Source organism: Colias philodice, chromosome 20 (genome assembly GCF_061535455.1).
Source record: "Colias philodice isolate Cphi_HAF_F1 chromosome 20, ilColPhil1 Martin Lab GWU primary, whole genome shotgun sequence".
Taxonomy (NCBI): domain Eukaryota; kingdom Metazoa; phylum Arthropoda; class Insecta; order Lepidoptera; family Pieridae; genus Colias; species Colias philodice.
In genome coordinates this window covers 2,664,215-2,688,295 of record NC_143105.1, presented here as the reverse complement: position 1 = coordinate 2,688,295, position 24,081 = coordinate 2,664,215, and the positions used below count along the sequence as shown (strand labels likewise).

The window sequence follows — 24,081 nt, the reverse complement described above, 5'->3', positions numbered from 1 at the left end:
TTTGTTGAATTTATATTTTTGGTTTTATGGCATTCAAATGCTTTATAAATATAAATTTATAAAGAATAGAAAAAATTCTAAATATAAATTCAACAAAAAAGGTCGTGTTCCATCGTTACAATATTGTATTCACTGAAAAGTGCTTCATATTGGTTGAAATGGTTGTTAATCATCTCAATAGATGGCGCGCGGTGTGTCCCTTCAGACACATAAAACTGAAAGAATAGAATAAATTCGATTGCTCTGGCGGGTCACGAGTGGCTGAGTTGGTCAGGCATCCGCCCCGGAATGGCGCGAAGGATGCGGGTTCGAGTCCCGCCTCGTGATCGAATTTTTTCTATTCTTTATAAATTTATATTTATAAAGCATTTGAATGCCATAAAACCAAAAATATAAATTCAACAAAAAAGGTCGTGTTCCATCGTTACAATATTGTATTCACTGAAAAGTGCTTCATATTGGTTGAAATGGTTGTTAATCATCTCAATAGATGGCGCGCGGTGTGTCCCTTCAGACACATAAAACTGAAAGAATAGAATAAATTCGATTGCTCTGGCGGGTCACGAGTGGCTGAGTTGGTCAGGCATCCGCCCCGGAATGGCGCGAAGGATGCGGGTTCGAGTCCCGCCTCGTGATCGAATTTTTTCTATTCTTTATAAATTTATATCCCTAAGTATATGAGACTTTTTGCTCCAATACGAACAAACGTGATAATAAGAATGGTCGACTGTGTCATTCATTGTTATTTCGATTACTATGGTGACACTCGTAATACTTGTAAATCTTATATATAAAAATGAATCGCAAAATGTGTTGGTAAGCGCATAACTCGAGAACGGCTAAACCGATTTCGATAATTCTTTTTTTATTATATTCCTTGAAGTACGAGGATGGTTTTTATGTAGAGAAAACGTAAATATGTACCACGGGCGAAGCCGGGGCGGACCGCTAGTATTCTATAATTTTAAGGAAAAACGGCATTATTTCTAAAAAAAAATATTTTCCGATGAAATATTATTCCTTTATAAGTATAATTACAACTTGTGGAAGAATTTCCGCAATGGGAATTGCTGAAACACACCATGTATACACTCATACGTCTCCAGAGCAACTGAACAGTGACGAATGCACTGGTGATGTGCAAATCACCTGAGTGGCGACAAGGTCACGCACGCTTACGACTTCTAGTGTCTTGTTATTTAGATTTCTATGGTTACACCACTTTTAAGTCTTCAACGGTTGGTCAGATATAAATGATTTAGTTTGTTGCATTTGTCTCTAATTTGATTAGATTAATCTTTATTATAAAGCTGAAGAGTTTGTTTGTTTGAACGCGGCGCTAATCTCAGAAACTACTGGTCCGATTTGAAAAATTCTTTCGGTGTTAGATAGCCCATTTATCGAGGAAGGCTTTAGGCTATATAATATATCATCACGCTACGACCAAAAGGAGTGGAGCTACGGGGGTGAACCGCGGGGAGCAGCTAGTCTATACTAATATTATAAAGAGGAAAGGTATGTATGTATGTATGTATGGTTTTCACGCATAAACTACTGGACCGATTTTGATGAAATTTGGCACAGATAATCTTTAGACCCTGAGAAAGAACATAGGCTACCTTTTATTGCGACCACGGGCGAAGCCGGGGCGGACCGCTAGTATTTAATAAATCAGTACCCGGCGAAGCTGTGGCAAGCAGCTAGTATTAGTAAATAATAAATATTATATGTATATTCTGATATTAAGTCTTAGTTTGACCTCACTAATACTCGCCGACGTAAACATCTGCATTTGCATACACGTAGAATATTCATGAAAATCAAACACAGGAACAGTACGGAAAATCCTGTTAGCTATATGAGCTATATCTGATGTATCTTTATTTGTTTTTTATAAATAGTAAGTATGTGTTGTGATTAGAAACTATATAGGTACGTAGATATAGGTGTCGGTAATATTAATTCATTATTTTCCTAGACAATTAATAATGTAACTAATACCAATCTGCAATTAATATAATAAACCTTGTATATTTTAATATTTTATGAATTTAACTTTCTTACGTAATATTGTTCGGTAGGTATAAGTAAATATCATAAATCATAAAAAAAACAATAGGTTTTCATATTTTTAACAAATTTGAAAACAAAATGTTATAAATTACATATACAGACAGATGTTCTTCCAATTAAAATCATAATGTTTAATCCGTCTACCATGTCAGAAGTCAGCACTTACCAGGCTACACGTATATCGAGGAATGAAATCATTCTCTTTACATTCATTTATAACTAGCGGTCCGCCCCGGCTTCGCCCGTGGTACATATTTACGTTTTCCCTACATAAAAACCATCCTCGTACTTCAAGGAATATAATAAAAAAAGAATTATCGAAATCGGTTCAGCCGTTCTCGAGTTATGCGCTTACCAACACATTTTGCGATTCATTTTTATATATAAGAAGATTGTGATAAAGCATTTTAAATGAGTTTGTATTTAAACGTTTTCTTCTTTAAATAATTAATATTAAATTAATTATAGAATTAATGTTACTTACCTACTTCATCAGTCTATCAAGCTTATTAAATAATTTCGATTGAATACATGTAAATTTAGTTTGGAACAATTACACCAAAATAAATTTACGCTTCGAAATTAATTGATATTCATTTAACGGGTATTAATTATTAAGTCATTGTTACATATACATTTAATCAAGAAAGATTCAAGTAAAAACGCGAACATCGATGAAAAAATATAATTAAGGTGCGTTGTGGCTATGATGTTTCTCCTTTTAAAATGCTTCACTTAACGTCACCTTGTGATTTGTTTTACACAAATAAAAACTAACACAAACCAAAATGCAGCCATTGTCCAATTGCTGTGTACAAACAACTCCTCAGACACAAGACTGTGACGTCACTGTTGAACGAACAAATTAGAGCCAAGATTACTTCGAGCTTCGTACACTACCTAGCTCAGTTTGTACACTGAATTCAATTTGTGGTTCATTCAGGTATTAAATTGGGTGGTTAATAAATATAAACGCTTTTAATATTGGTCATATATTTCAAATAATTAACTTCTATTCATATTCTTCAATAGTAATTAACATTCTTCGCCAGAAAAATGACATGACGGTGTCAAAACATCGTTTTAGGTAGGTACTTCAGAGAATATGTATCGCTATTGTTTTTGCAATTGCTACTTTGACTCATAAATAATATTTTTGTCGGAAAAAAAGACCTATGATATTAATTTTCCCTCTTACTCTGGCCGATCATTCCTTGAAACTCCTACATATTATAATATCGTTTTTCTCGTTAATTTTTCTCGGTAGATGGGACCTTACAAAACGGTGGCAGTGTTAAAAACCAGCTGTTCATAAACTTGTAAAATACATTAGAAATTTTGGGCAAAAAGCTCTTCCTTCTTCTAAAAATTTGTATCATCAGTGGACACGATAATCTTTCATTCCTTACCAATATGAAACAAAATATACAGTGTTCGTTCTGTATTCATATTGTCTTGCAGTGAAAATTGGAAGCAAAATAGCAAGCCAATGTAGAATAAGTACACGAGTGTAAAATTCATATTTATATATTCAGAGCCGTTCACTACAGCACAATTTCAGCATCGAGTCTCGAACAAAACAGTTTTATTTTCGATAGAATTGAACAATTTTAGAAGCAATATGTAGATAGGATTATTCTATTTGATGCCGTGTTTGCTTATTTCAATAAGCTCTATGGAACCTATCGTACTGTATTTTGTAGTCTTATATTTTTAAATAAAAGGAGTATTTTCAGTAATGGGTGCCTGGAATAAGAATTCAAAATTCATAACAATTTTGTTAAAATAACAAAAACCTTTTTGTAGGTTTTTACCTCAGTTGTGTCTAGAGATAAAGTTAAACATTGTTTTCTCATTAGTTCATATAGGAAAAAAAGCATTTTCTTTTAAAGAATGAAGTTCCTATTAGCTTATTTCCGTGACATCTTCCACTCCATCTGAATTTACTTACAATTATTTACATTAAAATAAATGTATGGGCACATTTTTTGATCAAATAAAAAAAAGATTAAGCTTGTTGTTAAATTTCGTCTAAATGTTTATTCTAGGAACCTTTTATCCTAAAAATGTATTCGACAGATTCATAATGGATCAACCGAATTTTATTGACCGACCACAAATTTTGGAAACAACGAAATACAAATATTTTTGAAAAGGGTTTATTTTCAGAAGTGAGCCAAAACGAATAGTTAAACGAATCTTTTGTTAGAAATAACACGAAAACCTTCTGAATAGAGTTAAGACGTCACAAACATAAATTGACAAAAGACTTCCGTAAGCGAGGAACGTGTTTTTAGACTCACTATTGTAGGTTAGAAAAATAACCCTATTCCTTTATTCCATGGAACAGCTTTCTGACCGCGCTTTGCATTATCATGCGATTTGCCATAATTCCTACATCCATTCCACGTTTATAAAGATTGTTTCGTGACCAAGTGAACTTGGCCGTTTTCAAGGCTATAAAATATATTTATTATACCTATATGATACCTGTATTAACTGAATGCCCGACTGCACCTAGCTGCTACTTTTCAGATCAAGAGATACCTAGTGTGTAGGGATATAATATTTTGCACGTTGTGTTCGGTCCTATCTTTGTATTTTCACCAAACAAAATAGTTGCATCGTCCAGTTAGCGGACTTAATAAAAAAGTAGGACTTTGGTTCTACATCTGCTGGAATTGTTTGAATCGTTCAATGCGTAAGGTTGTAAACGTATATTTTAACAACCATTCAACCACGAAATCCTAACATTAACCAAAAATCTCAAAACACCAAATCCACATACTTAGATATTAACATGAACGAGGCTAACTCACAACATGAACGAAATCATTCACAAGGCACCAAAACAACTCGAATCAATACACTCGTAGGAATTAGTATTCGAGTCAGGGAGGGAACAATTAGCAATAGTTTTTCCTTTGCACTCATATCACGAGTGGGATTTTATAAAGTTTCGGGATTTGTGGAGAGTAAGTAGAGAGTAAAAGATTTTTTTATTTTTAATGTCAGAGCAAGCAAAGGGCCAGGTGGGTCACCTGATTTTAAGTGGTCACCACCGCTGGTGTTTTACCAGCCTTTTAAGGACAAAGAAATTGGATTGTCAATGTAAATTTTAATAAGAACCAAGATTTTATCTGTATGGCCAATAATGTTATTTATACTAACATAGTTTTTAAGGTAACAAGATACTAACAATTATATGGATATTGCAATTATCTGAAATAAATCAAATAAATCAAAAAAAATAATAATTAGGAGAAGAAGAAGAAGAAGATTTTCTCTATACTGATGCTAGAAGTATCAATAGCGCAGGTATTTCAGTATGTTTATTTGTTTTCTAATAATAAATTAATAAAATAGCAAAATAAACTGAAAATTTTGAAGGCGATATGAGCGTGTACATTATCGTTTTACATACAAATATCAAGCTTCACTTTACGATAACACAAATAGTATATTCTGGATTTGTTTTATTCAAGATGTGTAGTTAGAAATAGTTGAATGCATGCTCGATGTTTTCATATTTTGTTTTTCTAAAATCAACAGTAGCACACAATATCATCAATGGTCAATATCCTCATAAATATATTATTTTAATGACTATTAACACTAGAGCGCACGCGCGGGGGACATAGGTCACCCAGTGCTATATATTGCTAAATATTTTTTTAAAGAATCGTGCTTGAGTGTTGTTGTCTCAGGTATTCCCCGACTACCAATCACCGGACATTTTAGCAGCGTGTCAGCTTCCTTGGTGCAACGAAGCGTACTCTGCGAAAATATAAAAGTACATGGGTGACGCATGTCCCCCGCGCGAGCGTTCTAGGAAGTTTTTGAAATCATACAATTACGAGTGAAAATCAAGTATACCGCTTTTATTTTTTACTGCTCTTATGATCAATTTATACTTTTAAGAAATTATTAATATAATGGGTAACTAAAATCGAAATAAAATACTCATATTCGAGTGCTAGGACATACTTATTTTTTATTGAAAATAAAATTTTATTGGATAAGAACAACTTATTCTTAAACTTTATAATTAGATGATTATTTTTACCAAATTTGTAGTTTCCAAAGTAAAAAAAACTGATTGATCACAATAAGTAAAAAATTAGTTACTTTTCACAGAGGTTTATGTTTAGCTCATAATTTAAGTAAAATGAGAAAATATTTATATTTTTTTTGTTTCATCACTTAAAAATAAAGTTGATTCATAAATAAGTACTTCAATTAATTTTTAAACTACGATTTTTATGAAAAAAACGTTCGTCGTATTGGGTGACATATGTGACCCACGCGTGCACTCAAGGAAAATTTTAGGCGCGAGCGCTCTAGTGTTAATTTAATTATCATCGAAAATGTGACTTCCAATTACCGTAAATTTTACTTAAAATAATATTAAATAATGTATTATCATAAAATTATTCCACATTATCATTTTGGCGAAAACAATTTAACAATAAAAGTCATATTACGCAATATTGTTAAAACAAATTAATTTACGTAAAGTTAATAGCAATGAAATATTATTTTCATGTTCATTTAATCCTTTTAATATAAATTATAACGCATAATGATGGATCCACACGATTATACAATATTGTTTTGATACTAGCTTTCCGTCCGCGGTTTCGCCCGCTTTGTATAAAACCTTATAAATTATATACTCAAATCTTTCTCTTAAATCACTCTATCTATTAAAGAAAATCGCATCAAAATCCGTTGTGTAGTTTTAAAGATTTAAGCATACATAGGGACATAAGCGACTTCGTTTTACAGGTACCTACTAGGTGGTGATTATCTAACTAGTTACTAATATTATGTTTTTTCCAGTACAAAAATTGGACCTTAATTGTTACAAATCCAATATGCCTCATCAGTATTGTTAAAAAAACACTATTCCTTAACCTTACTCCTAAAACCACGAGAGAAAATTAAGATAGAAAGCTCTTTGTGTCCAATACGAATGGCTTTGACATGTTCCTGTATTGATAATATTCTCTAAAGAATTACGACTTTAAGAAACAAAAAGAAAATCCGTTATTTGAAAAGTATTCCCTCTGGCAAGAAACACACAATACAATAAAAGCTCAAAGTAACCTCCCTACATGCAAATGAACTCGTTCTTACGATAATGCCTCACAATTCAGAAGTCAATAGACTCGAATATCGATTGTTTTCAAGTAATTGTCATGCAAATTGGCATCCCCACATGGCAAAGTTTCCTTAATGAAACCATAGTATAAAGAGAACAAGTAAGTTATCTTCGAACAAAGGTACATCGCGCTGCTTGTATGTGCGCGAAGCGCTTGGCCACACCCCCGTTCATGTATGTACGCAAGCGTGACGTACGCACACAATGCCGCTCGGTTCCTTCTCATGGACCGGTCACGTGAGGGCCGCGCCATTACTGTGAGTGGTCGGTGTTTTCAACTCAAACTCAAATATTTATTTATTCAATTAGACTTCTTTTAGAAGCACTTTCGAATCGTCATTACATATTTTTAACATTTACCACCGATTCGGAAAGCAGTATTTCTACCTATGGAGAAGAACCGGCAAAAAACTCCATAATATGTGTTCTTTTAAAATCATATCAATACTACAATTTAATTTTGCATAGTAAGTAACTTATATTTAACTACATACGTTTGTTTATATTTATTTAAAATATCAATTTTATCTTTATACTATGATGAAACCTCGCGATATCATGCAAATTGGACATGCAAGTTAATCGTGTGGACCCACCATTACGGAAACTCATTTATCTGAATGATATTTCATTCATGAAACTTCAGCTATGATAAATTTTAACTCTTCATTAACACTCGGAAAAGGTTTGGCGACGGAAGTCAGTAAATGTGGGTATTTTTGAAAGAATTTCTGGATTTATCTCGAAGGTAACGAGGTGCATTTGGTACGTGTCAAATTGGTAAATGGAGTTAAAATATTTCGTATAATTTGACAAAAAAAAAAGACGTGTGGCACTCGGGGACTGCCGCGGTAAAGCTATTGCATAGCATGCCTTCAAGCCACACCTCCGAGCCCGTCGGAGTGGGGAGCGTGAGGTTTTTTCGTTACGGAATTTCTCGATTCGGTCCCCGCGCTCAAGACCCGCGATAGAAGCTATGCAATAGCTTAAAAATATAAAAGATTTACCTACCAGAGTTTTATCGCTACAGTTTCATTAAAAAAAATAAAATACAGATTTTATACTGTTAAAATACTGCAATAATATTCAGTAATAGTTCTCATTTCCTTATAAGCAAATACACACATGATATAAACCCTAATGCCCCAAACAATTAACTTCGATATCGAGTAATAATTAGATCGGTAATCAACAAGGTGATAGATCCCAACTTGAGACAAGTTGTGTAACTTTGTGATATCAGTGAGAGTGTGTTTATTATACTAATAATACGGTTTCGATTCGTGCTTGCAATTAGAGAATGAGCAGTAGTAGCTCAGTGGTGAGGACCTAGGATTAAAAATCAAGGCAAAGGTACGCACAGATTAATTGAATTGATTAATTGCATGATTTATATTATAGTTATTTTATATGCGCATACATCGAGAGGTAACCGGCACGTCGAAAAATCAAAAAGTTCGATAAATGTGACATCTGTCATCGCACTTGGCCAGCGTGGTGGATTATGGCCCTAACATAGATAATATTATAGTCCTAGAGGCCCGTGTCCCAGCAGTGGGAACATAATATGTGCTGATGATGATGTATAATGTATATAAATCTAAATAATCTATGTAAATATAAATATGAATGAGTATAATAACGGGGGGTAAATAAAAAACACAAAATGGATTATTTTTGTTTTATTTATCTCCAGTTCCCTTATTCTGTTTATTCGGATCGGGTAAAAAGTACACAACGCTTGCTTGACCTGGAAATAAGCGAAATATTTTTATATTTATGATATTATATTTTCTCAACCCTTGTAGATATTTTCATAAAATATTGTTAACTTAAATAAACAAAGTTATATTAGTACCATAGATATACATTTACTGTTTCATCGTAGTATTTATAAAAAAAGTATTGAACTTAATAATTAAGATGTAAAAAAGATAGAAGATGATGTTAAGATGTTCGTTTCGTTTTCGTTTCTATTTTAAGTTAAACCTACTTTTAGATATAGCTAAAATTTTGCAAACAGATAATGCTCACATCCGAAATCTATCAAAAAATGCAAAATTAATACAAAAAAATATCCATAAAACATCTGGATACAGAGAAACACAAGTATGTAGATAAATATAACCATTATAATACAATTAATAACAAAAGAATAAAGATAACTGGTAAATACTTACAAAGACACGCAATCGAAAGTGTAAGGAAGGGTGCCATACACCCCATTTCTAATAGTACTGGAAATAATACATTTCCCAATAGAGATCCCGTTCTACCAACTATCATTACTATTGAGAATGCTAATGCTCTGAAAAAGAAAGGTATATTTTTATTAAACATTATTGATAATAAAAAGAAACCACATTGTTACAAAAAGCATTATAATGAAAAAAATTAACATATGAAAAAGAAAAGATTACAAAATATAAAAAAAGACGGGTTGAAGTCCGGGAGTGCCAGCAGAAGTGAAAACTTGATTATTAACGTTCAGCATGTTTGATATTTTGGAATTGTATCCGTCTTACGATTGGAATATAAGGGCTAAAAAAAAATCCGTCTTACGCTTTTTCGATCAGGCCACGTGTCCTGACGCGAGTTTAAGATTTTAAACACAACGCCGCTAAAGAAGTTTTCACTTCAAAAACAAATAATAACGAATGAAATATTTTACATTGAAACTAGTGTTAAATAATATCAACGACGACGAATATTATGATTAATTAATGTTAACATTTCTAAAAATACCAAAAAACTGTATTTATTCTGTTCTACATATTTGTTTGTGACGTCAAAGAAAACACAGTCTTAATTATGGTCTTAATACATTTTAATTGGATATTAAATCTATGCCTCCTGAAATAAGTTGCCTCCTACAATAGAAACCGTATACTAAAGAAGAAATAAATAAAATGGACACAAATAATATCGACAGATTACATTTCGTTATTGAAATAATGGAAAAACGCCTGGATTTTCCTCCAGGGCGTGTAATCCAAATTAAACCATTGCACATTCAATTTCACATTGAAAAGGAATTTAAAAACTTCGCTGATGTAAACTGTGTTATATAATAACTAGATTTCCGCCCGCGGCTTCGCCCGCGTTTGCAAAGGAAAACCCGCATAGTTCCCGTTCCCGTGGGATTTCCGGGATAAAAACTATCCTATGTGTTAATCCAAGTTACCCTCTATATGTGTGCTAAATTTCATTGTAATCGGTTCAGTAGTTTTTACGTGAAAGAGTAACAAACATCCATACATCCATACATCCATACATCCTTACAAACTTTCGCCTTTATAATAGTATTAAGATTAAGATATATTAGATAGATATTAGATATTTTTAACACACTAAGTACATGAAAAGGTTTCTGATAAATCTTTTACATTCAAGCTTCTACTACATTTCAACTCCTTTAAAATATCAATAACAAGAAAGTTTGTGAAGAAGAAGATAACTATTTCATGCAAAAACAGTTGATCGAATCTGTATAATCTATGGCAAAAAAATAAAAAAAAATACCACAAACTACCTTTAATCCTACACGAAATAAGTCTCGAATTCCTCCCAGTTATTTATAAACAAAACATTTCAAATTATTTATTTATTTATACATAACACTTTATTGTACAAACGTGAATGGACAAAACAAAAAAAGACGTGTGGCACTTGGGGGCTGCCGCGGTAAAGCTATTGCATGCTATGCCTTCAAGCCACATCTCCGCGCCCGTCGGAGTGGGGAGCGTGAGGTTTTTTCGTTACGGAATTTCTGGATTCGGTCTCCGCGCTCAAGGCCCGCGATAGAAGCTATGCAATCGCTTAAAAGGACAATATTACAAAAAGGCATAATTTGTACAAGAGGCGGCCTTATTGCTGAACAATAATCTCTATCAGGCAACCTGGTAGGAAACTATATGTGTGAAGGTCGTGGGATAGCGCACAATAAATTATTAACATTAACATCAGAACTCTCACCTTAACTTAGTAGGAAACACTCTAACAAGAATGTTTCCTTGCAGAATACTGCTCGTCTGAACCAAAGCGCATGTAACAGATATCAACAAGGCGATCTCAATCGACGAGCTTGTAAAATACAGCCCACTGGATGCTGCTGCACATGATATTTGTATCAAAAACATTAGCAATCGATGTCCCAAGCATTGAACTATAAAGCCAGAGGCTCCACTGAATATGAGACTCGTTACTCCGAGGATAATGGCGTTTACGTAAGTCTCTGTTCCGCTGACTTGCTGGAATGGAATATTAATATAATAAACATGATTAAATGTTTGTTATGGTTTTGTGGAAAAAAATAGATCCTTGAATTAACTCCAATAATAATGCTGAATAAGTGAATACAATAAATCACGCTTAAAATCCCTTAAAATCTTTAATTTCTAAATGTATTATACTCGCGTAAAATCTAACACTAGAATATACTAGATTTAACTGGTTGAATATACAATTTAAGCAAATATTTCAAAAATTTGTTCCCATTTCCCGTCATTTGACTGACATAAAATGTTTTAATAATTTTGTAATCTTTTCAGATCTATCAGATGATAAGTTGATGAATTGAATAAAACCAATTTTATTATCTTTTATCAGACGATAAGTTGATGAATAATTGGTTAAAACCAAGTACATATTAACCCTACAGTAGTCGCGTGGTCTACACGTGTAATCCAATGATACAAAATTAAAAATTTCTAAAAATCTAAAAGCTCCAGTTATTTCATCCTTCGTTTACTCTAAGTTGAATAATTGCCGCATGCACTTAGTGCAGCGCGGAGAGACGGGTGCGCGTGGTTGTGCAACAGGAGCTCCGCAAAATTCGCGGTCTACGTACGTATGCCGCGCTACCAAATACGTAAGTTTTTTGTTGTGACTGTTTCATTTATTTTTTACAATTAATATTATATTGTGATTTTAAAAATAATTTTACAGACTTATAAATTATTAATTTATAATGTGTTTATTTCTATTTGCATGTAAAAACAGTGTTATTTAGATAATTATTATGGACAACCGACGAAGATACTGATCGAGGTTTGGTTATTGGTGGTGCATTATAAAGCTGAAGAGTTTGTTTGTTTGAACGCGCTAATCTCCGTAACTACTGGTCCGATTTGAAAAATTATTTCGTTGTTAGATAGCCCATGTATCGAGGAAGACTATAGGCTATATATCATCACGCTAAGACCAACAGGAGCGCAGCAATGCGGGTGAAACCGCGGAGCACAGCTAGTATAATATAAAAACAATGGCAAAAACATTCAACCGGACCTCTAACACAATCATAAAAATAATGAAAGAGAAATAAAAAGACTTACCGGTACGCATGTAGTGTTAGATTCAATTTGAGGCTTTACAGAGTTTTTCCAATTAATCATGTTACAGAACTGCCCGAACTCTCCGTGATCTTTGTGATAATGTTCAATTATTGTTGATATCTGAGGATACCATAGCCTTAGGCAAGTGTATCTGAGATAAACCAAAAATATTACGTAAGTATAGAAAAAAATGTGCTTAATTGGAACTTGGAAGTATGTATTATTTTTTTTATCCTGATTTTGATAAATGTTTTGAAAAATAATTGAATAACTAATGGTGTGGAAACTACAATATTATCTATATACTAATACTAGCTTTCCGCCCCGGCTTCGCCCGTGGTACCTACATGTTTAAACTATCCTATCTCTCAAGTTGGATTGAACTGCACATGGTGTGCGAATTTTATTATAATCGGTTAAGTGGTTTAAGAGTCCATTGAGGACAAACATTGTGACACGAGATTTATATATTTTAAGATTATAAAGCTGAAGAGTTTGTTTGAACGCGCTAACCACACGCTAAACACAACTACTAGTCCGATTTTAAAAAATTCTTTCGGTGTAGATAGTCCATTTATCGAGGAAGGCTATACAGTAGGGTGGAGTGAAAAATATTTTTTTTCATTTTCGTTTCGGCATACCTGTAAAAAGATGTCATTATTGCTCATAAATACACATGCAAAATTATACTTTGCAGATGATACATTTAGAGGTGCCCCCAACATCATGAACTTTCAGAAATTCAAAAAATTTAGTCGAAAATCATTAAAGTTTAATTTTGACAAATTAACGCTAAATCAGATTCTGTGTTATCTCGTTGGTTGCCAACGGGAAGACACAGAATACATAATATTTCAATATATAAAAAAGTGGCTATCGCTGGCTACCAGTGGCTCTGGTCGGTGGCCCGTTTGCGCCGAATCTTACTGTAGGAAACGTTGATTTTGAACAGTGCCGTTAAGGAAATAACACTAATGTTAGTAATATTTCTTAATTATATTTTACACGTAAATATAATTAAGATCATAATTTAATATTTTTGATGTGAGTTCTATCTATAATTTCGCTTTGTTACAGTAAAGTGTTGGAAGTCAAAATACGACAAACGACATGTTGTCCTGTATTTTGTTTGCCAGAGAAGTACCCAGTGTCTCAATTACCAACTTATACTGTTGCTAAGAAACTATTACTTATTTATTAGATATGAATTTAAACCTGATAAAATAACAAAATTCATGATTTATCCGAAAGATAAGCTACGGAAATGTTTGATGTGTGGCGAAAAGCATCGCTTCCCACTATTAGCTTTAATAGAGTACTACAACTTATTCGACACACCATATTCAATGAATATAGACGCTTATTAAAACCTTATCAAGACCGACAAACTAACAAAAAAGAACAAGAAAAGATAACTGAAGTATTTTGTCACTCAGTACCAAAGGTTATTTGATATTTGAAGTTTCAAATGCATTTTTTTTTAATTCTCTTGTACTTGCTCAAAAGATTATACCAACTTAACTATGTGGCAAGAATGTAAGAAAACTGAGCCTCTGACTTCTAATTTATCTGAAGAAACCTTAAAAGACATCGTGAAAAGCGGTTTGACTACGTTTCAGAATATCAAAGATTTTCTATGCCTTGCCCAGGCCGTAAAGCATGTTATCAAATTGGTGACATAAGCTTCAAGTGCAGTTTGCCGAGAAAGTAAACAAAATGATTTTATAATGGCAAGAGCATCAGTATCACGACTGCTAATGCCTAATTTTGAAAAAAAAACAGCGTTATCTATACTAATATTATAATCTATACTAATATTATAATCTATACTAATATTATAAAGCTGAAGATATTGTTTGTTTGAACGCGCTAATCTCAAGAACTACTGTTCCGATTTAAAAAGTTCTTTCGGTGTTAGATAGCCCATTTATCGAGGAAGGCTATAGGCTGTATATCATTACGCTTAGATTAACAGGAGCGGAGCCACGCGGGTGAAACCGCGAGGCAACCGCAAGCGCAGCTAGTACTAAATAATTACTTATTTCTGATATTTTCATTCCTCTATAATATCATTTTCATTAATGAAATACGTTAAAACAACTAATCAGGCTATTATTTAGTGTATCACAAAGAAGTTTGTTATATAATAGACTTGAAGGCCATAAAAATAGTGTGATTAAAAAATAAATCAAAGTTTGCGAAAAAATCATATTTTTCTAATTTTCAATTGGGTTGGGGCACCTCAAAACATCAAGACAGGTAAACAATATTTTGTATGCTGAATTCACTCATTAAAAGGCACCTTTCTGTCGCTATGCCTTTTTAAAAAAACAAAAAAAAATTTCTTTCATACATTATCACTCCACCCTACTATACAGGCTATATTATAATATCATCACGCTAAGACTAACAGGAGCGGAACCACGCGGATGAAACTAGTGTAAGATATATAATACATACGTAAAATATCTTATTTCTTAATTTTGTAAGTATTTCAAAACAATTAACTTACGTGGATAGGCATACAAACGTCATACTGGATATTAATACAAGATTATAAATATTCCTTTTATCAAAACTATCTTTTACTTCGAACAGACTTCTCACTATTTGCTTCTTAATTCCTAATTTCTCTTTTGGCTCATGTAGTTTCCCACGTTGCAATGTTTTTATCTAAAAAAATATAATGGGAATTAGAATAGGTATATACTAATACATATTATAAAGCTAAAGAGTTTGTTAGTTTGAACGCGCTAATCTCAGGAACTACTGGACCTACTTAGATAGCCCATTTATCGAGGAAGGCCAAAGCATATATATCACTAGAGGTCAGCCCCGGCTTCGCCCGTGGTACATATTTCGCAATAAAAGGTAGCCTATGTAGGTAGGTATCCTTTCTCGGGTATCAAAATATCTCCATACCAAATTTCATGCAAATTGGTTCAGTAGTTTAGGCGTGATTGAGTAACAGACAGACAGAGTTACTTTCGCATTTATAATATTAGTATGGATTACGCTCAGACCAACAAAAGCGGAGCCACGCGAGTGAAACCGCGAAGCGCAGCTAGTAAATAATACGTGGTAGCATTTAATAGAATAGACTATTTAAAGTAACACTTGACCTATGGATGATTGCTTTTGAATATATAAAACTAGGTAAATCTGCAAAACATTTTATGTGTTTGGGCATATAACAAGAAGGCTTCGATCCAACATATTTGTAACATTAACTACTTACAACATCATATAGTATATCTCCTTATAACATTGAAAGTAGTCCAAATACTTAATGATTACAATGCAACGAAAAACGCGAGTTATTACCGAGTATATTACCCATGAGTTATCTTATCTTTTACAGTTTCATGAGTTACTAGAGGTCCACCCCGGCTTCGCCCGTGGTACATATTTCGCAATAAAAGGTAGCCTATGTCCTTTCTCGGGTATCAAAATATCTCCATACCAAATTTCATGCAAATTGGTTCAGTAGTTTAGGCGTGATTGAGTAACAGACAGACAGACAGAGTTACTTTCGCATTTATAATATTAGTATGGATTAGCTTTTAAAAATCAATAATAGAAATAAAATTAAAATCAAAATTATTTACCGGGAAATCGTCTTTATCCTTCCCTGTGTTAACATGATACATTGTTTTCAGGACCTCCAATGCCTCCTTATCGCGTCCCTCTGAGAGCAAAAACTTGGGACTTTCCGGCAAAGAGTAGTAAAGAAGGAACGCAAATAAACTCCACAACGAACAAACATATAAATAAATATTCCATGAATGTAATTCTGAAAGCAAACATATGTTGGCAAATATTGTTTGTGATAAAATAGATCTTTGTATAGCTGTTTCTTATTATTGTTGTTTGAGTTTTAATGAGTGTTTGAATAAAAATAAAATTAAATAAATAAATGCGATAGTATGTTTATGTTTTAATTTTCACGGCTAATCTGGTGCTATAGTGATCTTATTAAAATTTATAAACAGCAATCATAGATATATTTAACTATATTTTTTTTATGCAGCACCTAAAGTGATAGAAAGGGAAGGAAGTATAATATTACATATTTAGTTTTTTTCGCAAGTGGAACCGTGAGGCAGGGCAAGTATAAATCAGCCAATAAACAAAATTACATCATGAGAATTACATTATAACTACTACATCGAATCAAATAACATTATTTCTGTACTAGTGCACTCAACAATGTTCATTGAATTAATCCTAATTAATAACAAATGAATGTTAACACCTGTCAACTAACATCACATAATAGAGCTAATAGGAGGTAAATTGGAGTTAAATTATTGTACATCTGGAACCCACGGCGTCACTCGCGTGGTACCCGAGTTAGAAATATTATGGTCTAAACTCTAATCTATCTCTGTACCAAATTTTATACAGATCCGATCAGCTGTTTTTGCGTAAATGATTATCTATATACTTAACTATATATTTTTACAAACTTGATTTTGATAAACTTGCCTTCCTTGCGTATGTGACACCGCGCGAAACAGCTAGTTGAAACTATACTAATGAATAATTTGTTTGGACTCGATAATCTTAAGAACTACTGGATCGATTTTAAAAATTCTTTCACAAATTGATATTATGTACGTAATCCCTGACTGCTTTACTGTATATAATACTTATATGTATCACTGTACAATTATACAGGGTGTCCCACTGTCGATGTACTATGCTCAATGGCACTTGTAGTTTGGGAATATAGAAAAAAAACCTCATAAATAAATAAAAATTAGAGTACTCACCAAAATAGCCTTTCCATATAACAAAATAGAGTTGAGTTTGAGGTAATATCGCCCATGACATGAGAGCAACAACTATAAGGGACAGTGACATGAATGAGCCGAGCAGTAATAGTATTCTGTCTCGAATTTCTTTGTGAATAAACTCTGATAACATCGTGGATATCGCCGTGTAGGATATAGTCATGCTGAAAAGGTCAATGTATTAAATTTCGTGACATATAATAGATTTGAAGTATAGTGAATGACGATTCATAACATAAAAATTGTACAAGTTTCAGGGGGGGAATCAAACTTTTAAAGCAGTATATTTTCCAGTGTGGAAACCGTCACCAACTGTGGGGTATAAGAAAGAGGCATTTATAGGCCAGCTCTCATACTAGTCTAAAAGCAGTATTATTTCCAGTATGGAAAAATGACTGAGCTATAATGTAGGTTATCTAGCGCCATCACTTTCCTAAACTGGAATTAAGCCTGCTTTAAGACATCATGGTAACGTGATGGTAACCGTCCAGGTTACCCCTACATATTGAAGGCTATTTTAATGTTTTTTTAGATAAAATATGCCAAGGACAATTAGAAAATGTAAAATGTAAAAAAAATCTATTTTTCGTCAATGTAAAATATATTGCTTTACCCTATATATTGACACAGATGCTTTAAAAATAGTTAATTATAATACGGAATTTGCAAAAAATGCTATCAATAAATAATCTATATATTAAAAATGAATCGCTGAATGTTGTTGGCAAGCGCAAAACTCGAGAACGGCTGAACCGATTTCGTAACATTTACCACGGGTGAAGCCGGGGTGGATCGCTAGTTAGATATAAAACTGATTATTCTTTCATGGAACAATGGCCCAATGGATTAACCAGATTTGCATAAAGATGCGTTCGATTGTAGTTTATGGAAATGAGAGTGATGTATTGCTTTTAACATCAATATTTATCGGGTGCGTAAATTGGTTTTTAAATCAGAAAAACATCACAACAACAAAATCATAGATTCACGATCATCACAGTTTAAAAAAACTACGAAAATATATATTTAGATATTTCTCTGTAGGAATAAAGACACATTTAATAGTATTTTGGAAATTATTGAAAAGACATTTTGAAATACTAAAATAAGCACGTTATACAGATGTAGCAATGAGTTAGTGTGAAATTTCGTTATATTTTTAGTGAATTCCAAAAATTTTCAACTTGCTAACAAGCGTAGGAGTTTATAAAAACCTATGTCTGTTCTGGAAAAGTTAAAATATACGGAAAGTTATTGTTTGTTTGAATGTAAATTTAATAATAAATAATGAATCATTTCTATCTATTACGAGTTTATACTTTTACATAAGCGTTTTTTTAAATATTGAAATATTTAAATGTAAGATGATTGATAAGATTTATCGGCTAATTTCTTAACTTGTTTAAAGATAAATCACAAAACACTATCCAACGTAGGTAGGTATAAGATATTCAAAATTATAAGGTATTTTAAGATATAATAATAATTATTAACTTATCAAGTAACTTTACTTCAAATGTGCTCAGACATTTTTAATCATGTTACGTGTACACGGGCGTATTAACTAAGTGCTTAGTGCTTGTCACTAATACTAAGCGCCAATGTGTAAACAGGGAGATAAGTATGTATTATTTTTTGCCGAATAGTACAAGTACCTTAGATTATGGATTGGTCTCCGCGCGCGCGCTACGACTAGATACCGCCGGCGTACTTGAAAAATGCGGCAACTTATAGTACGCCGAATTCGGCGTACCCAAGCCAGTCGTGTCACAAGCATTGTGTGGAGAGGGTGAACTGATAATTTATAAAGATTTTGAACAAAATCTGAAGTAAAATGCCTATTTGTGTCATAAAACTATTTAAAAATAATACAACAAAAAATATGAAAGACACTGGGATCACGTACCATCACTAAGACCTCATTCACACGAGAGCTTTTTTAACGTCCGTTAAAAAAGCGTCCAAATAGAACAAATGCATTCCCAAGTATATGTTCACACGTCAGCGCTTTTAAAGCGCGACGCTTTTTTATCGCGCAGTGTTCTATTTTCAACGCTCGGCGTTGGGCGTTAAATAAAATAGACCATAGGAAACTTCTTACTATTATTCAGACGAGCGCTAAAAAAGCGCCGGCGCTGCGTTCAGTATGCCGCACGCTCGCTCAGCGGTAGCACGTGTTTGTTGTGCTTATAATCATCAGAAAATCGATACGATGTCGTGGATTGTTGATCCCGAACTATTAATTATAGATGTGGAGTCTCGTCCGTTCCTGTATTCAAAATCGTTATAGACATTTGAAAATAATTAAAAAAATTCCGGGGTATTGCCTTAACTCTTCGTACAGTGTCACAAACTGCCCTTTTAAGTATCTCTGTTCATTCAGAGGATGTACCCAGAATGCCTTTTGTTTTCTTTTTCGTCTTTTAATAACACAAATCGCTAGTGCCAATCTTTCTTTCTTTCTTTCTTTCAAATATACCTAACATATAAAAATTAAAACAGTAGGTATTTTTATCATATTCCTTTAAGTAACATGTTTATCGATGACGAGTTTGAACAAATACCTAAGTAGGTACCTACAAGTGGTTTATTAAGAACAAACTTTCCGAGGAATTCTAAGCAAATATAATAATATAAATATCATAAAGATATTACGCAACTGACATTACGTAATTATTTTAGCAGAAACCATTTCCACGTCTTACTGAAGCCAGAGACGAGACATGAGTGATTTTAAAGCGTTAGTATGAACAACCACAGAGAGAACGTTTAAAAAGCGCCAACGTCGGGTTTTAACGCAACGCTTTTTTAACTCTCGTGCGAATGAGGTCTAAGTATCGTATTATTCGAAATTTCTCCTTTACTTCGAAAAATTTTCTACGAAAATACGACGCCATTCAGTGTTGCCGTATTGCATATCCAAAAAATACACGTGGTTGAGGAAATATTTTAGCAATAATTTGAACTTTTTTTTTTCAATACTATTACTAACACATGTATAAAAAAGTATAATACAATAATTTATTTCTGTTTAACCATGTTTAACTGACTCATATAATATGTTTTTTTTTATGTCCGCTTTTTTACTTTTAAACAACCTTTGTGACTATAGTATAGTAGCGTCGCAAGTGGATTTGAGTCACATGTTCATGGATTCGATTCCCGGCCAGGTCAGGATGAAAAAAATATTTTTCAAACTTCTTTCCAAGATGCCAGATTTCCCATTTATGAGGTAAAATTTATGTAGCTGGCAGCCCAATTCTTCACACACACTAGCGTCTTTACAAATTGCCTAACACACACTACAGAAATGAGTTGCCGCACTCACAGAGCTATTGTTTTTAGGTGGGGCGGTATCTAGTCGTAGCGCGCGCGCGGAGACCAATCCTTAATCTAAGACAAGTACCATTTCAAATGGCTTGTCACAATTACCTTCTACTAGCTACGTGTAAACGTTACTTCTCACTTGTCAATAGTGGAGCTTAGTTGTGTGTCAAGCACTAAGCACTTAGTACAAAACTGGCTTAAACTTGCTATTAGGCATTTGAAAGTGTGTTACGTAATATCTGAACATAGAACAATTATTAACTTATTTAGCAACTTTACTTTGAAAGACACTCCAAATTGTGTTAGGTAAATGTTCAACATAACCTCAAAACACTTACGCAATACCCTGAAGGAATTTAACAACTATCAACATCCAATACGTTTGACTGGAACCTTCAAGAAGGCCGCACAGAAATACTCCGAAGTGACCGCTGAGTAGAAATATCCGACGGCCAAATGTATCCACTAAGAATCCGATGAAAACGCTCGCTCCAATTTGCCCTGAAATAGGACCAAATATTAATAAAGACGATATTTAATCATAGACTAAAAATAGATTTTCTTTATCTACTTCTATTATAAATGTACTGTCTGTATGTAACGTTTCACGCCAAGAGCAGTGAACTTATTTAATAATATTTATTAGTCGTTAGTTATTTATTAATATTTAATTTTGTAAGTTTAATACACACATAATATTTAATTGCATAAAGTAAAGAAAAATCAGGTATTGAAACATGTTATAAGAAAGGTTACGGTTAAGGTTAGAAATTCACGCGAGTGCAGTCACGGGCGCAAAGCTTGTACTGTAAATTTCGACGAAACTATTTCAATTTTTCAGTATAGATTATCAGGCTTTTCTTATTTTTAAAGGTAGATCAATGAGATATTTTAAGGATTTGTAAATGAAATAGCGATCTCAAAATCTGTGTACTTTCTCGAGTAAAATATTACACAAATTACAGAAAAATAAAGCACTATTTCTGAATTATTAGCTACAATCCTTGAATTTTTTGTGACAAAATGTATTCTTCGTAACAATAGCCGCAGGAATGTGTTATCATCTATTTACTATATCTAGTAAAAAATCTCTCGTTTATAGGTAACGTATAAGACACGTCGTACGCGTAATTTAATTATTTCTTTATCTGTTTCCTTATGTATTGTAAAAATATTCTCACAAAGAGTAAATACGTTATATTTTCTTGTGTTTGATTTTACGCGACTAAAATATATTTAGAAATTAAAAAATTTATGGGATTTTAAACGCGATTTATTCATTATATTATAATCCCGACTTTTCGCACACTTTGCATCGAGCGTAGTCTCACCGTGACCACTCTAAAGCTTGCGAATAAATCGCGTTTAAATCCGTTAAAATCTTTAATTTCTAAATACATAAAAAGGGGAATTCTCTTACCAAGAAACGGTATAGCATTCAGCCATCCTTTCATCATGTTATCCATGTCTAAGTCACATTCTGCTATTGGTAGAATAAATGATGACGTAGTAGTCATCATAATAGTAGCAAGCATGCCACATAGTGATGCTAATAGCAAGCGTAGGTGAAACCAACCGAATTTACAAATTTTCAACGCATCTTCTAATACTAGCATGGAATCATCTTGAGTACCTACAAATAGAAAGATTGATTAATAGAACATGAAAAATGAAGCAGTCAGAACTGCCGAGAGAAATTAAAACTTGAACAAAAAGCTTTCAATCAAAAAGTATCTCAGATTTCTACAATAATATGCTGCCGTGAAAAACTAAGTTCATTTATTGTAATTTTGTGAAAGATAAATTTCTTCAACAGAAATAAATGGTATGCAAATAAATACCACATAATATGAGCTCGGTTGTTTTTAAATTGCTTGTTTCTTAAATAAAGCTAATATTGACGACATAAACAGTTAAAACGTTAAATCATAGATAAAATATTACGTCGCTACAACGAATAATCTCGGGCCTTCACACCGTTTACAAACTCATGTATTTTACATAATATTTCAATACTAACTCCAAATTAAACTTCTAAGATATCAGAATAATGTATATCTTTTCTTATTTTTATCATAATCCTTCCATCCCTCAGTTGGTTAAAAAATTAAAACCTTTAAAAAGCCTTCATACATCTCTTCATTACAATTTTCTTTTGTCTGTTCAAAATCACTTTCACACAAATTTTTATAAATTGTTATTATATTAATTTTACATGCCACAGCCTCTTTAACGTGTTACTATATGTTTTTAATATTTCCAAACGTTTATTCTTCTCAAAATTATTTAAAATTAATTATAACACCAAAGTTACCTTCATTTTCATTGTTTTCACTGTCTACTGGTAGGCTCACAGTCATTTCAACTAATTTTATATTTCGACCACAATGTTAACTTAACTCTGGAAGTTTTTTTTTATTAAAACGAATAAATTTTAACAATTATTGCGAAAAGTACACTTCTATTAACAATGAAGTAATTTTGCCGAGTGAAGGACGTAAATTACATATTTATAAAACAAATATTGGAATATGATAAGTGAGTTCATTTACTGAAGAAGATATTATTATAATGATGATTGTACATAATTTTAAATTGTTTGAAGATGTGTTTTATGAATTTTATCTTTTTCCTCTTATTGCTCTTTCTTGATGTGACAATGTTTAAATAGATCTTCGGGTTTTTAATCTTTAGTTTCAAATGTTCCAACCCACAAAATTTCGGGTCATTTGTAACAGGATGGCGGTTCTACAGGGGTCTTAGTACGCAATGACATAAAGAAAAATGATGGTCAGAACGCTGATACCGGATACCATAAGATACTGTGATATAAAATATTACAGTATCTAAGATAAAATATTATAGTATCTTCACCGTGTGTGACGCACTTAATGCGCAATCAAAATTATATGCATTATTCCTTTCTCTTTTTTCAAATTTCATAACTACTATCATTATTAAAAACTTATTTTCCTCTCCTTCATTATCAGTTACGTTTCGACTGCATAAAATCATTAAAAATGCGTCGAAAATTTAAAAAATAAATTCGTCAAAGGCGAACTCAATTAGAGAGATGAATGGCTTAGCATTTCAGGATACTGAATTAAATTTTAAGTTTTAATGAATGCTCTTTACGAAACCTGCATTTCGTTCGGTGGTTTTAATTACACACAAACGTCTGGGGCATGCTGAAGATGTTGGTTTAGTTAGTACGGGATTTTTAGAACTAACGACTGTTACTAGAATATAGTCGTTAGATCTAAAAGTAAGCAAACTTTCTAAGAATAAGATATTCTGTAATATTTAAAAAAAAACGTGTGTCGAGCACACGTGGCAGAAATGAAACTTCTTTGGCGAGATTCAAAGATACCAAAATCGTCGCCTAACT

At 32.8% G+C, this 24,081-nt stretch overlaps 1 protein-coding gene and 1 long non-coding RNA gene across 2 annotated transcripts in view; one reads left to right on the top strand and one right to left on the bottom strand.

The window, feature by feature from the left end:
* LOC149479319 (uncharacterized) overlaps positions 1 to 24,081 on the top strand; it is a 267,645-nt gene that overhangs the window by 201,270 nt on the left and 42,294 nt on the right. The gene's annotated exons all lie outside the window — the stretch shown is intronic.
* Positions 8,909 to 23,391, bottom strand: LOC149479320 (synaptic vesicle 2-related protein-like). The gene is made up of 10 exons (XM_089708282.1): positions 23,008 to 23,391; positions 22,114 to 22,326; positions 21,032 to 21,194; positions 17,346 to 17,530; positions 16,179 to 16,363; positions 15,083 to 15,243; positions 12,571 to 12,721; positions 11,213 to 11,487; positions 9,418 to 9,545; positions 8,909 to 8,987 (listed from the first exon to the last, which is right to left on the bottom strand). The coding sequence occupies exons 1-10, from the start codon at positions 23,051 to 23,053 to the stop codon at positions 8,920 to 8,922; spliced, it is 1,575 nt and encodes a 524-aa protein (XP_089564408.1). The 5' UTR covers positions 23,054 to 23,391; the 3' UTR covers positions 8,909 to 8,919.

Bases quoted from the DNA above. Each gene is read 5' to 3' on its own strand.
- LOC149479320 (XM_089708282.1), bottom strand. From the start codon at position 23,053: ATGACTGTGAGCCTACCAGTAGACAGTGAAAACAATGAAAATGAAG. The intron at 17,531-21,031 runs GTAAGTGTTTTG...TGACCTTTTCAG, and splicing joins AAATTCCTTCAGGGTATTGC to CATGACTATATCCTACACGG. The intron at 16,364-17,345 runs GTGAGTACTCTA...GTTTGCTTTCAG, and splicing joins TATATGGAAAGGCTATTTTG to AATTACATTCATGGAATATT.